Here is a 14,512-nt window from a genome sequence, read left to right on the forward strand (position 1 = left end):
GAAGTCCTCTTCTTATCATACTTGACTGTCACAACAGAAAGTGAGACTATCTGCAGATTTAGAAACCACGAGTCTTATCAGAAGTCATCTTCTTATCAGACTTCTTACCCGTCGCTACAGAAACTGTGAGATTATCTGCAGGTATAGAAACTGTGAGTCTTATCAGGAGGCATCTTCTTATCATAATTTTGACTTTCGCTACAGAAAATATGAGATTATCAACAGGTTTAGAAACTGTGAATTTTATCAGAAGTCATCTTCTTATCACACTTTTAACTGTTACTACAGAAAGTTAGATTATCCGCAGATTTAAAAACTACGAATCTTATCAGAAGTCATCTTCTTATCACACTTTTAACTGTTACTACAGACACTGTGAGTTTATCTGCAGATTTAGAAACTGTGAATCTTATCAGGAGTTTTCTCCGTATCATACTTTCAACTGTTACTACAGAAACTGTGAGCTAATCTGCAGTTATAAAAAAAAACTATGAGTCTAATCAGTATGAGTTTTATTATCATACTTGACTGTCGCTACAGACACTATGTGATTTATGTGAGGTTAAAAGAAGCTGTGAGTATTGTCAGGAGTCCTCTTTACTACTTATTAACTGTCTCCATAGAAACTGTGAGACCTATAAGGAGTCCTTATCTTCCTACGTGACTAACTATCGCTACAGACACTGTGCTACTTATAGTAGTCCTCGCGTTATCCTATAAATAAAACATACTATACAACGACAAAATCTATAGAACTATAACTAGGAAATTTATAAACAGCAAGTTTCCAGCCATTCTTCATCCTACTTCACCAATGGATTTTATCTGACAATGCCGCGACCCTCTATTACTAGCCTTATGTGTAAAACTGTTCCGAGCTAATACCAGCGTCCTAGGATTTTGGTGGGGGGGGGGGCATGCAGTTTCGTAGACGATCTTCGTGTATTTAGTTTACAACAAGAACCAGTATTTAAAAACCAGATTAAATTTGTTCCTAGTTTACTTGATGTTTTTATGTGGATTGCTTGAAAGACGTGAAGATTAATTAGTTAAGATTATATTATGATTGTGCAAAGCGTGCAGATATCTTAAAAACAATCTATGTTTGTTCCACGTGCCACTCAACCTTCCCCTCATATTTTTTCAAGAATTCTCTACCCATTTTTTAAGGAAACTTATGAATTTATACTTCAATATGTTTAACTAATGTTTAATTTTAATAAACTTATAAATTTCAGTGGGAGGGAAATATAGAGAGAGAGTGAGAGGAGGAGTTAACTCCCCTCCTAATTTCTTTAATGCATTCTATACAGATTTTTAAGGAAAAATAAATTCGTTTTTCGATATATTATGTTTACCCTATTTTTTTTTAATAAACTTATAAATTTCTGTGGGAGGGAAATATAGAGAGGGAGTGAGAGGAGGAGTTGACTGGCCACGGTCTAGATGCTCAAGGACGGGTCAGTCGGTCACCCCCACCTTCCCTCTCCCCCCGCTCCGCTCACACGAGGTTAACTATTGTGCCATTTTTTATGCCGGCTAAACTGGGCTGAGGGCTTTGGGCCTACTTTACTTACCCGGTTTTGTTTCCTAGTTCAGGACTCAACTTCGCTCGGCCGTAACTTATTAGGATCGTTTTGGGCGCCGATCAAACGGGTGTCGACCGTGAGTGTGATTTTGTCACTAAAAATTTCCGGGAGGAACGAACTTTTAGAAATTTTGAGTTTTTAGTCCATGCCTAAACCTACGGATGGATGATTCCGTATTTGCATTTAACTGTCTTACAAGATAAAATAACTGCTTGTATTGTTTAAGAATTCAATACATTTGTTTTAGAACTGAAATGCCCTCAGTGTAGATGTTTTATGCCGGTGAACCAATCCCCTGTACCAAGCAAGTGTAAGAAGTTTATAAACAAACAATTGGTTTGTTTTTCATAAACCCTTTTTCGTCATTGGTCGAGTTCCGACTTTAATATAGTTTCAAAGTAAACAAATAATGCAAATAAAAATGTTATACTCCGTTCAAACAGCCGTGGCACCTGACGGATTAGGAGACCCCATTGAAACCCCTGGGGCCTCCTAATCCCTCAGCTGCCACGGATGTTTGAACGGAGTATAGGAAAAATAGTTAGAAATGCATTTGTTTACAAATACCGTACACGTTGTCTTCTAAAATCCTGTGTATCTTAAGATCTTTAGTTATCTTGTATTTCGAGTACCATGTATGGCACCTTCATTTTACAATTTTGTCTTAATGTTAAATATGATTAGTGTAAATAATCGATTTGGTTTATTTAAATAAATCGTATCTTGCTCTTTTATAATTTAATTGGAATTTGATTTTATTAAAAAAGCTCACTTTCTTAAATAAAGCGAAATTTTGCTATGGACTCAATAATTAGACTTGTTTTATTTTTATAGCAAATTGGTGTAGATACAAAACTTTACTCGTGTTGATGATTTTTAAATCCTAATTACGGTATTTGGCATAATGTAGCTAGGTTTTGAAGTACTGTATTGCAGTGCCCTGTTGGCTGGCACGGTTTGTTGTCATATCCTATCCTCGTAATTTTGTTTCTCAAATCTCACGTCACCAGTGTGTGTCCCGTGTCGTAACACTTCGTCCCAAGTAACACTTCTGCCCAGTAACATTTCGGCCCGAAATCCTCAGATGTTGCCTGTGGTCCAACTCTCTGCCTGATAACGACACTTCGTACAAAAATATATTTTACAGATCTTCACCAACTATTTGGGAGGATAGTAAAAAACTAACAACATTTAAAAACTAACAAAAGGCGTTAGGTTGGTTTGGTTTGGTTTGGTTTGGTTAGGTTTGGTTAGGTTTGGTTTGGTTTAGGTTAGGTTTGGTTTGGTTTAGGTTAGGTTAGGTTTAGGTTAGGTTTGGTTTGGTTAGGTTTGGTTTGGTTATCGTTAGGATAGTTCTTCCCTCGTAAACAAAGGGGTTGGAGGGGGTGAGATTCCACCGATTCCGAAAGGGTAACGGTTGGGTGGCATTCCCTCACAGGGTGGCTGCAAAGGATGTACTTCACTACCAGAACTGAGTTCCTCAACCCTTGTCAACTTTTCGTCGGGCCGAAATGTTACTCCATTATCTTATTTGATTAACTGTAAAAGCGAGTGGGACATAGTGTTACTGTTTTTCTAAGAAATTTGAGTTTGGCCGAAGTGTTACTACACCGTGTGTCCAGTGTGGTCATTGGTCAGTTCGGCGATTGCAGCTGGCCTGGCTGGCCCGGTTTGCCGACACACGTCCTCGCGAGTGTGACCCCCAAATTATCACCAACTCTTGACCCTATTGCAGCCCTGTTATCAGCCTGTAAACCCAAATACTCCAAACCTTATCAGTCTTGCTACAATAAATCTGCGTTGCGAAATTCCTCTTTATTTATAGCATTGTCTGTAATATTGATTAGGATTATTCCGCGATAACCCTATAATTGCCTTGTGAAGATAAAAATTAATCGAGGTTGTTTTGTAAATAGAATATTCGCTTTTTAATAATATTTTCCCTGATAAAGTTAAACAACGTGAAATTTTGAGCGAATAGATCAATGAATCAATTTCCGCATTTTGTACTGTGCTGCACCACAAAAGTTATTAAATGAGTCGAGAAATAAAAATATTTTACTACTTTGATTAACTATGTAAAAACAATGATCCCGTCCAAAATGTATGTTTTTTAACTTTTTGGCTTAGAAATAACTACGATGAGCTTTTATGCTCAACCAAATCTTTTCTTAACTAATTAAGACTACTTCAGTTATAAATTCCGTCATCATATAAACTTTGATTTGACACTCGACAACAGAAAAAAATCCGTTTGCCGAATCCTAAGTACGCTAAGATACAGATTCACAAATCAATAACTGCAAAAAGTACCTTATCAAACTGAAATAACCTTTTTGGCCGAAATTTTGAGAGTGCGTAAAACAAGTTTTTATACACAGATTATCAGGGTTAACCAAGACACCAGTCGTGGGTATTGCAGAAGACTGCTTACACCTAACAAATCATTATTTTACTTTTTATGTTTCACTATTACATTTTGAGTATATTGTGTTTCCACATGGTTGGTTTTCTTTGGTCGCGTGGAGATTTAATTTTTTTCCACAGGTGTCTCAGAACTCCTTTTTTTAATCTGTCAGTGCCATCCACACACATATTTTTAATATAACTATTTGTCTGAAGTGTGTATTTATCTGTCTGTGGTTTTTACTACGCTCTTTAAGAGCTGAATATCAATTTTAACGACAAATTTGGGAAGAATGGTTATTAAGTAAGGTTATAAAGACCATGTGTACAGTACATCTAATTTCACGTTTCTCTTCCTTTTTTCGTTTTAAATAACAGATCTTTGAAATGATTTAATCGAGGATGGTGTTTTGAAAGCAATGGTAACACGATAGAAGTTAGAAACTTGAAATTGTAGACGTGGTATATCATACTTGATAATTTTAAGTTTGTAGCTCAAATGAACATTACGTTATTAAAGATTTAGTATAAAAGCACAGACGGATAAAAATGAATTCCTTACTTAGCAATGTTTACATTGTGAAACATATTTATATGTACTTTAGGTATAAATCTACAAAATAGGACATGGGAGTTCAAGGACACCTGTTAATATATTTTGAAGGTTTACTGGTGAATCCTATATTTTAAGGTATAGGTCCTTTGTTAACTGTAAACTTTTAACCTATAAATGTAAAAAAACGTGTTTTTACTGTTTTTCGTGAGGTGTACTGAAGAAAATAAACAACATTAAATAATACATTTTGAAAACTAAAGCTTATAGGGCGAATCTCGTTAAGTATTTATAATTTAGTATTGAGGTATTGATTTCAGACAAACCGTTGGTCAACCCCAAGAAATAACGTAAAAATATTTTAAACTCTTTTGAATACAAGATGTAATGTGCAAAAAATGTAAATGTATAACTTTACAGGTTGTAATGTAAAATTTTAATCAGATTACATAAATTATATTTGTTTTTTGAAATAAATCCAGGGTATTCATAATACTACAAAATTCTCCACTTAAGGAGCCGCCATTTAGGAACGAATACGAATAGTTAACTCCTGATTTTACCAAAACGTTTTTTATTGACAATTGTAAGATGCAAAGTCAGATTTGAACTAGTGAACCTCTGATTTCTGTACTTCCTGTATTAAAAACCCATTTAAAATGTTTTAACGCGTTATTCCTTGTGGTTTGTTATGTGGGAACATTTGCATTTCGTCATTGTAGGACCAACGGTTTGTATGAAATCAATAGTGAACATCTTACGAGATCACTCTGTATATCGATGGGTCTACAGTAGGTTCGCCGCTAACTTGTAGACCTGTATGTTAGTGTCTAATTTTGTGTGTATGTGTGAGTGATGGTTACCTAATCCTCAATGGGGTCACCAGTAAACTAACCGTTTTATACAATTTTCTTACTGTCATAAATTTCTAATCGGAACAAATGAAAAATGACCAATACCCTTAACATTAATCTGTAAATATAAAACAAAATGGTAGGTCTAATATCGCTGCTCGTGTCTCTGGTGTACTGCTGTATGTGTTTTATAGTTGTGGTTGTGGGTGTATAGGTGTATAGGTGTATAGGTGTATCGGTGTAAGCGGTCTATACAGTACCCACGGTTGTATAGGTGTCTGGTGTCCCTGTTACAGGCCAGTGACGGGGTGGCAATCAGACTCCAAACCGTCAACCATTCAGCAGCAACCCATCTCTAGAATCCGTCCCGCCGACCTCCGTTACCTCAGGTAGGCTCATCATCTCTCATACAAGTAGTATTCAAGCCAAACCTTCTTTCATGCAAGTTGTATGGGCGTTCTGGAACTTTAAATTTGCTCGTCAACATTGGCCGCAGACCTGCAGTCATTATTTTCTGCCATCGGTGCGTGTTTCTGTAATCTGGGTGTGAAAAGAATGTTTATGCCAAAGGTTGGTGGTTTGTATAATCCTCATATTTGTACATCCACATGAGCCACATACATGTGCGTGGAACTTCTATCGCGTAGCAAGGGTCAATGAGGGATTTTGGAACCCACGACATCACCGTCTTGGTTTTATGGTTTCACCTAGTAGCGCTACCGATGATCCACCGATTAACCAAAATAAATTTAATCAAGTCATTGAAATATTAAACAATGCATTGACGGTCGGTTTTAGGTTAGCGGTTATCCAACTGATAACGACCTTTGCTCCGAAATGGTTTGTTTCTCCTACAAACACTTCTGTCAAACATGTATTTCTTTAATGCGGAAAATTATGCTGTCGAAGAGGTATTGTCAAGCACCAAAACAGTGAGAATCTCTTTAGAAACCGACAGACAATGATGGGCCAATTACGACGGCTGGGGCCACGCGTGTTGTAACTATACTGAAACTCGAAGGTAGCTTTTTAAATGACAAAAGGAAGAGGCTCGGTCGACGGTCGAAGGCCGCCCCACCGAGGTTGTCGTTTTTTGGGTTTCGGTGCGGCAAGGCTGGCCCGGCGCTGCCCCCGCCATGTACGGCCTGGCCTGAAAACATCCGCTTCTCCTTGAGAAATATAACACCTGAGGGGAAGCCAACCGTAGCTCCAGGGACGCCGTCGGAGGTGTACCTTCGGTCAATCCTTTGTTGGTCTCGAAGGATTATCGTATATCCGGAGTACACGATCAAACTTCCAATTTATCAGAATGTAGCAATCTTTAGGCAATAGCAGTGAAACTGAACTTTAAGATAGTTAGTTGTCGGAAGACAGTTCAACTTAAAAACAATAAAACCAAATCATAAATATCAACTTTTATAAGCCTTCCCACTGTTGTCACGTGATGATGGCCAAGAAGTCAATCAAAATAAAATTTAGATTGATTTTTGCAGACAATAAAAACCAATACGGTATAATTAGCTAAATGATTTCAAATACTGTACAATAGTTTGTACTTTTTATATACTAATCTGTTCTTAAACAATGTTATATTCTAGATACTATTCAGTTATTATTAGTATTATTTGCATGTTACAGTTCTGGGTATCTTCCAGAAAAGCTACAACAACATTCGATTTTCTCCTTGTGTTATTTTTTTTTATTAATTTTAACGTACAATTTTAATACAGAATAAGCTTATAATTACGGAAATTAGCGTTTTTCGCTAGTCAAAAGCAGACTATGATATTACAGTATATATCATAGAAAATGCTACTGTTTACATTAAGTTTCTTTTAGTTCGCTTCGATTGAAAAGTTATCGTAGTACAGTATAAACCAATTTACGTAAGCGAAATCTGTAGGCGACTCAATTCAATTGCGCTCAATTCCATTATAAACTGGCCTATAACATTTAAATACTGTATAGAGATGTGATCTATAGTACCAATAGTCAAATAAATAACCTATTAATGAGTACATTGTCAGTCTCCTTTCAAAATTCAAATTATACTGAACATAAACAATTGATCTTAACATAAAAAATAACTCCAAAATAGGTGCAGTTAAGCCCCGTGTAAATTAATTTGTAGAAACGTCAAATCTTCAATGTTAAAGAATATATGGTGATTGTGGTAAATAAATCTACTTACACACATTTTTAAACGTAGGTTTACTGTAGTAATTTGTAAAAACGTGAAATCCCAGATCCCCTAAAATATAAAAACATTGAGATCTACAACTCTTATGTTCACGCTGAGAATGCAGGTTTGCTGCCGCGGTTATCAGTCGATAGAAAACAATGTCAAGTGCGGAGTGGGTCTATCAGTAACCCACTTTCACTTCTAATTCGATAGTCTTTGGCATACATACATACATGCATGGGGTCGAGGTGCTAAGTGGTAGCTCTGGATGAGCTCTGGATTGTCCATGAAGATGAAAGTTGTGCATCTCCCTAATTTTTTCATATCACACAATTTGGTTTATAGGGATTTTGTTAAATATATTGAAAATATAAAATTCCTATGTTGTTCTTAAAGGTAAATAAACTGTTCTAGTTTGCTTGTTTAAATTTTGATAAAATTTAGCAATGTTTATTTCATATTAAGTAATTACATTTCAATACACACACACTTTATTACATTCTCTGTAGCAGCAAACCTAACTATTCATTAGGATTAACGTCGTTTAAATAGGGGAAAAATAAGGGTATATTTAGTGAAAATCCAACCAGGTAAATGGAACTGTGCTTATGCAGGTTTGCTGCGGTTGGGGTATTTTAAACATGGGTGTTTAGTATTTTTGCAAATATTTCATATACTATATTTTGTTTGGGGGGTTATCGTTTAAACAATTACTAATAGGGTGACATTGTGATAGCGTTAAATATTATTTATATGCCGAATAAACTTAACGAAGTACCACATTTTTAATGATAGATAATTTTGAAGTATGTAACAAGTTATTCTATTGAAAGGCAAATGTAGTAATGCTTAGTCGGTACAATTCAAGTATTGACAACAATGTGTAAGACACTACTTGTGACCTATTGACCCAAAAATACCCATAATCCTCACCTCGTGTTATTGTAACGAAGCAAACAGTAAACCTTGAGTTGTTTGTGGGGTGACAGAATTGAAATTGGGTCAAGGCACTTTTATGTAACCCTCCCAACCCCACTAACAGTTTTCTACACCCTTCTACCTTCGATGAAAACTAGAGTCCACAATAATGTTTTAAAATATACAGTTATAAATACGCTCCGCCGGGGACGAATTTACATTTGCCTGATGGGTTTTCACTGCAATATTTCATAAGATATTACAGAAGTATAAAAAAAAATGTTTTATGAATACGTTGCTGCTTTTCAGCATATTTTCTTATACTTAGTATTTGCAATATTGAACAGAGTGGTTTTACTTTCGCTGACTCGATTTTTGGTGCGTCCCAATCTACTTTCTAATGCTGAATATATTTCCGTCCATGAGATAATGGTCGTAGCTTGTAAACATGTTTGATATTACGTAGCTGGTCTAATTAAGAAGTATTTGTATTCATTTACTATAAATTAATATTCATTAATTTTATTTCAGGTAAAGGGAATTGTGTATTTTTGTAAGACGATTAATAACTAACGATTAATAACTGACGTTATTAATAATTGATTGCCATTGGTTCGTGTTGTCTAGATTGAAATAGGAAAATAATGTAACTTAAATTTGTCCACGAACTATATTCTCAATTCTGTATATCTTGACATCAAATATTTTATTTTTGCTCTGGGTGTGATTTTAAATTTGTCAATTGTATTATAAACCATAGTATAGTTTTGAGTTTATTTTAGTGTGGTTTCTTAGAGACTTTTAAGCAAGATAGAAGTTAAATTTTCCAGGCGAGGAAGCTAATATGAAATAATGAAAATCCTTTTTTAGAACAACCAGTAATTTTGAACATAAAGCTAAAATTCACAATTTATTGTCAATTGATTTCTGTTGTTATTTTTGTAATCATTACTATCAGCCCCGTTGAATGTTTCAATCACTGCAATGATGATGTGTTTGGACCGTTCCTCTACGCAGGGTTGCAGGGTGAAATGCGCCACAAACATGCAGACGCTTGGGCAGCCTCACGGGATTTCACCTCTTGTGAAACTGGGACGCCTTTCCCTTTCCCTCCGCTCCCGATTTCTAAACGGCTCCTTTCATTTCAAAATGTTCCCGATTTCTACATTCACGGGACAGCACAGCACGCTTTCGAAAGTCCCACGCTTTTCCGAGCGTGTTTCGATAAATCCGCCGTTGCGCTCTGTAGTCCCTAGCCCCTGATCTCTATATCTCTAGTTCTGCCTGGGTGAACGGAACGGTAATATTGTACTAGAGAAGAGGGTGGAATTAGGAAAAACTCTTAGGAAATTTGCATAAGTTTTCCATAACCCACGATTTTATAACGATACACGTGGTGAATAAACCTATTTACGTAGATTGCTGTTTATGGGTGTCTTTTATTTTAGCGCATTTATATTATTGATGTTTTTTATCTTTAATATTAAACACACTTGGTCTTACGTATTTTAGTAGCTTATCTTTGCACCGATTTATATAAAAGTCCAATTGTTACTATATACTATCACACACTAGGGAACAAAAGAAAAGTTTTGCTGAACTATATTGTTGAACAGACTTTTGTTTGATCTATGTTCGCCAAGTCAGCACGTTAGCTAGGGTTAGACAGTTTAACAGTTTCGATTTATCGTTTAAAGAAATTAAACAATAAGGAGACGTAAGGGGCGCAATACTGTTGATCAAGTTTTATCTTCACCGGGGTTATTTTTTAGAACGTATTTGTCTACTTGTCGTCTTCCATGCCGAGGGCTTCGAGCCTTGGACTATTCTGGGGCGATCAGAAATAAACTTACACTGGAGTCCAGAGAGCGGTCCGAGGCCAACTTTCAATGCATTTTCAGTTACACACTTATTCCGAAATAATTGTAAACACTATCGTCGATGTGTTTTGATAAGCCGTTGATTTGATTGTTGATTGAAACGGAAAATATTCATTTACATTTAATCGTTTCTGGTTACGAAATCACCAGTACTAGTCATGTTTACTTGTTTTGTAACCATGTCAGGTTCCTATAGTAGCTACAATGAATCTTTAGAACTTGGGGAAATCACATGCAGACGGCTAACTTTGCACTATTTGCCCATGTTGTGGAATGTATTTGTCTGGATTTAAGGAACAAACCCTCAGGAAACCAGAGAGTCCCAGGACACCCTGTATAAATATAGTACAAAAATTCACGGGTAATCACATAAGAAATATATTTCTGTTAGTCCTCGGGATGCTAAAAGCTCAGCCTGTAGCTCTGTACAGTGTGTACAGCCTTGTGACGGAGGCTGCGCCTACTTTTCTTTGTTTCCGTCTGTTGAGTTATTCTCGCAAGTGAAGTGATGCCCATGTATTCACTGTGGATTCATTCATGATGGATGGCCCAGGACAAGTTTTGTACTGAATACTTCAACCTCAATGGACCCAAACCCTCGCCAAAAGAGATCAGAAGAGATTGAAATCGAGATGAATCTATTTGTGCGAAAACGTCTCTCGCTCGGTGTCATAACAGTTTCTAATAAGTCAAATCCAAACTATTTTTACTAACGACGTTTTTAATTGCACCAACTAAAAACTTCGTCACTGACGAGTTTCGGCCCTCAAGCCTTTACACTCGTTATTTTATCATTTGTAAATTGCTCACAAGTTAATAATGTTTTCAGTACAAAATGCGGTTATAGGGTGTCCACATTCTGGAAAGTCAGATATAGTCATGGAAATAGGCAAAAAGTCATGGAAAGTCATGGAAATCCCCAATGATGGATGGATTTGAGGGGACCATTCAATGCTCTAGTCGGCCTTAACCCCGACTATTGTAGCATTTTTCAGGATTTTTCACAAATGTTTGACAACTTAATTTATTACAGTTGTATTATTAGTTTATGAGTTTTGAGTCTGTATTAGTTCATTGTTGTACCTATTGTACTCCATTGGTATCTGTTAATACATATTTCAGTATTTTCTGCGAAATAACTTGTCTGGGCAGTATTATTCGTGTGTGTATGCTATATTTCAATTTTCGATTTAAGTTCGTGAGTCATGGAAATCAATTGTAAATGATCATGGAAAGTCATGAAAATTAATGACAAATTTTCTGTGGACACCCTGGGTTAACCTTAGTTTGGTCTATTTATTGGAAATACGCAATAGACATGTATACAGGGTGATTGAAAAGTCTGGGTACGGCTTAATATTTTAAAATATAATGCAGATTGAGCTACAATACTTGGTACAAAGTTACAGGGCATAAAACTCTATTTTAACACATATTCAATGATCCAATAACTCTTCAGGGGGACGGCCCACAAGGAGTCGGAAGAAAATCTTAAATGGAAGCATAGGTCAATATGCACATCAAATTAAAGGTATTTTTTAGTTGAATACAATGCCGCAAACCGTACTTCAAAAAGTTGATTCTGCGCAAAATGGCAGATGTTCAAAGATTTCTTGAATCCGCCATTTTGAATCTTTGAACGACTGTCATTTTTTACTCAGGCATTCTTTTGAGCTTGAATTTACGGCATCGTAATCTACTAGTGAAGACCTTTAATTTGATGTGCATATCGACCTATGCTTACGTTAACAATTTTCTTCCGATTCCTAGGGCTGTGCTCCCTGAGGAGTAAGCGTATAATAGCAATGTAAATTAAATGAATCTTTGAACAACTGTCATTTTGCGCAGGATCAACCTTTTGAAGTGCGGTTTGCGGCATTGTATTCTACTAAAAAAGACCTTTAATTTGTTGTGCATATTGACCTATGCTTCCATTTAAGATTTTCTTCCGACTCCTTGTGGGCCGTCCCCCTGAAGAGTTATTGGATCATTGAATATGTGTTAAAATAGAGTTTTATGCCCTGTAACTTTGTACCAAGTATTGTAGCTCAATCTGCATTATATTTTAAAATATTAAGCCGTACCCAGACGTTTCAATCACCCTGTATAAACAGTTATATACATATATAGTGTACGTATACCACTATGAAACGCCTCAATTATTCATATTGTAACTGTAATTCTAACAACATTCACGTGTTATTAAATATGTTTGTCCCTCTAAACCATGACAGATTTGTCAGTGGTGGTGATTGGTATTGTGCTAGGACTGGAGCGTTGGCGGTGAGGAACGGAGTCCGCACTTCAGTCTGTAACGGTCGCAGGATGGTCGCAAACCGTTATAGCAACTTGCACTTTCACAGATCCCGCGAGTCTTTCAAGGTCCCCTGTAAGCTCAGCACTTTTTCTTACTTTTCATAAATACATTCTGTACAATGTACACCACACTGTGCTTTGTATCTGTGTTTACATCTGTTGTAAAATACACAGTGTATACCGAATGTGTTGTACTATTATACACTATATACTGTTATACCATTGCCTATACACAGAATAGACTTCCCATGTAATGTAAAAATTTGCAGCCAAGAAAATAGACGAAGATCAAGACCATCTCACCAGGGGGACTAGTGTATTGGGTTAAATATTGATTAAAATCCATGCAGTATCATAGCAAATAGCTGATTGATTTATCACTTAACATAAAGTATTGTCATTAGTTGGTAAACCATCAACGATTGCACCACGTTTCTTGGCTTCAAATATTTACATTACATTGGAAGTATATTCTGTGTATAGTTAATGTGATGCACAATATACCCTGTACCCTGGCCTACTGCATGCGATGTACAATATACAATGTATACTGAATATGTTGTACTCTAATCTAAGCATAATGCACTGTAACGTCGTACAATATACACGGCATATGTTGTAAATATACTAAGTACAATCAACAAGTTCGACACGACCTCGAAGACTTATCTGACATTGCGCAAATCTGTCAATTTTAGCGCGTCCTCGTCTCAAAGTCGGTCCTCCCCTCCATCTCCCTTCGCCCTTCACGTTTTTGCGTCATACTTTCATTTGAGACTTTTTAGTACGTACGGTTGCATAATTTTTGGTCGGCACTCTTTAAACAGGACGAGGATTTAGAAAATCAACTCTAGATCCTGGAACATTTTCAACTATTATGTAAATTTTTTTAGACATGGTACTTGACATTAATCTTGTCCCCAGTATAGCTGGAACTGAGCTTGTACAACAAATGCCTCCAAAATAAAATAAGTTTTTAAGAAATTGTTTGACCATTCCCTAATCCTCTTGCAGTTCCGTAATTTCAAAAAATCCCAAAATGTCAAGACATTTTCATCTTCGATTTCTTACATAATATCAGGTGAAGATCTCTGGATGAAACATTAAGATGTTTCAGAAAAAGTAATAGAAACATGTAACATTTAATAACAAGTCCCCTAAATATTCAAAGTTGTGTTAGATACTCTATTATAAAAAAATAGATTATAAAAAAAATTATAAATTATAAAAAAAAGTTCATTAATGATAAAGTGTGCATGTAATTGCTTCAGTTAAATTAAATCCAAACTAGTATTATAATATCGTTTGTGGGACAGAATTAGATTTGCCATGTCTGCTTTTCAATTCGGTTCACCTTTAAGGCCCCCAATCTTATTTTGCCCTCTCGATTTTACGGGTTTTTATGCACTTAGTTCCGTGACAACTCTCCGTGGAACGGCTATTCTGGTTTGACTTACAAAAAATTAATATTTTGTAAGGGCTTGCTCTGGTTCTATATCCAAAACCCCGGGGATAGCCAAGTGGCGGAGAGTTTGGCGACTCATCAGGGGTCGACGGGTGAACGACCACGGAGCTCTTCGTGCGTTGACCCTTGGTCATTCGCTCCCGTCAAGGCCAACGCACAAAGAACCCCGGGTTGGCACGTCCCTGCAAATTTTGGAAATTAGTGTTCCGAGCTGTCGGAAAATCTAGTCTGAAGTGGGGGACCTAGAGTCCGGTTTACTGGAAGTGTTTTGGGGGACGTATCCACGAATGTAGTAATCGAGTATGAAAATTTACTCTTTTTTATATTCATAAACGATTCATAAACCACA

The 14,512-nt window shown here is 36.3% G+C and overlaps 1 protein-coding gene across 3 annotated transcripts in view; it reads left to right on the top strand.

Moving 5' to 3' along the window:
• The window catches only part of LOC128998337 (protein roadkill-like), an 89,256-nt gene that overhangs the window by 45,268 nt on the left and 29,476 nt on the right, over window positions 1-14,512 (top strand). For 2 of the 3 annotated variants that reach the window (XM_054424440.1, XM_054424439.1), the window contains one exon: window positions 5,699-5,791. The exons of the other annotated variant lie outside the window; for it this stretch is intronic. In XM_054424440.1, the coding sequence (XP_054280415.1) occupies window positions 5,699-5,791 (93 nt within the window). The remainder of the gene's footprint in view (window positions 1-5,698; window positions 5,792-14,512) is intronic. 3 annotated transcript variants of the gene reach the window in all.

This window comes from Macrosteles quadrilineatus, unplaced genomic scaffold, assembly GCF_028750875.1.
Source record: "Macrosteles quadrilineatus isolate MER2022 unplaced genomic scaffold, UCM_ALF_1.0 Scaffold_7__1_contigs__length_78375512, whole genome shotgun sequence".
NCBI lineage: Eukaryota > Metazoa > Arthropoda > Insecta > Hemiptera > Cicadellidae > Macrosteles > Macrosteles quadrilineatus.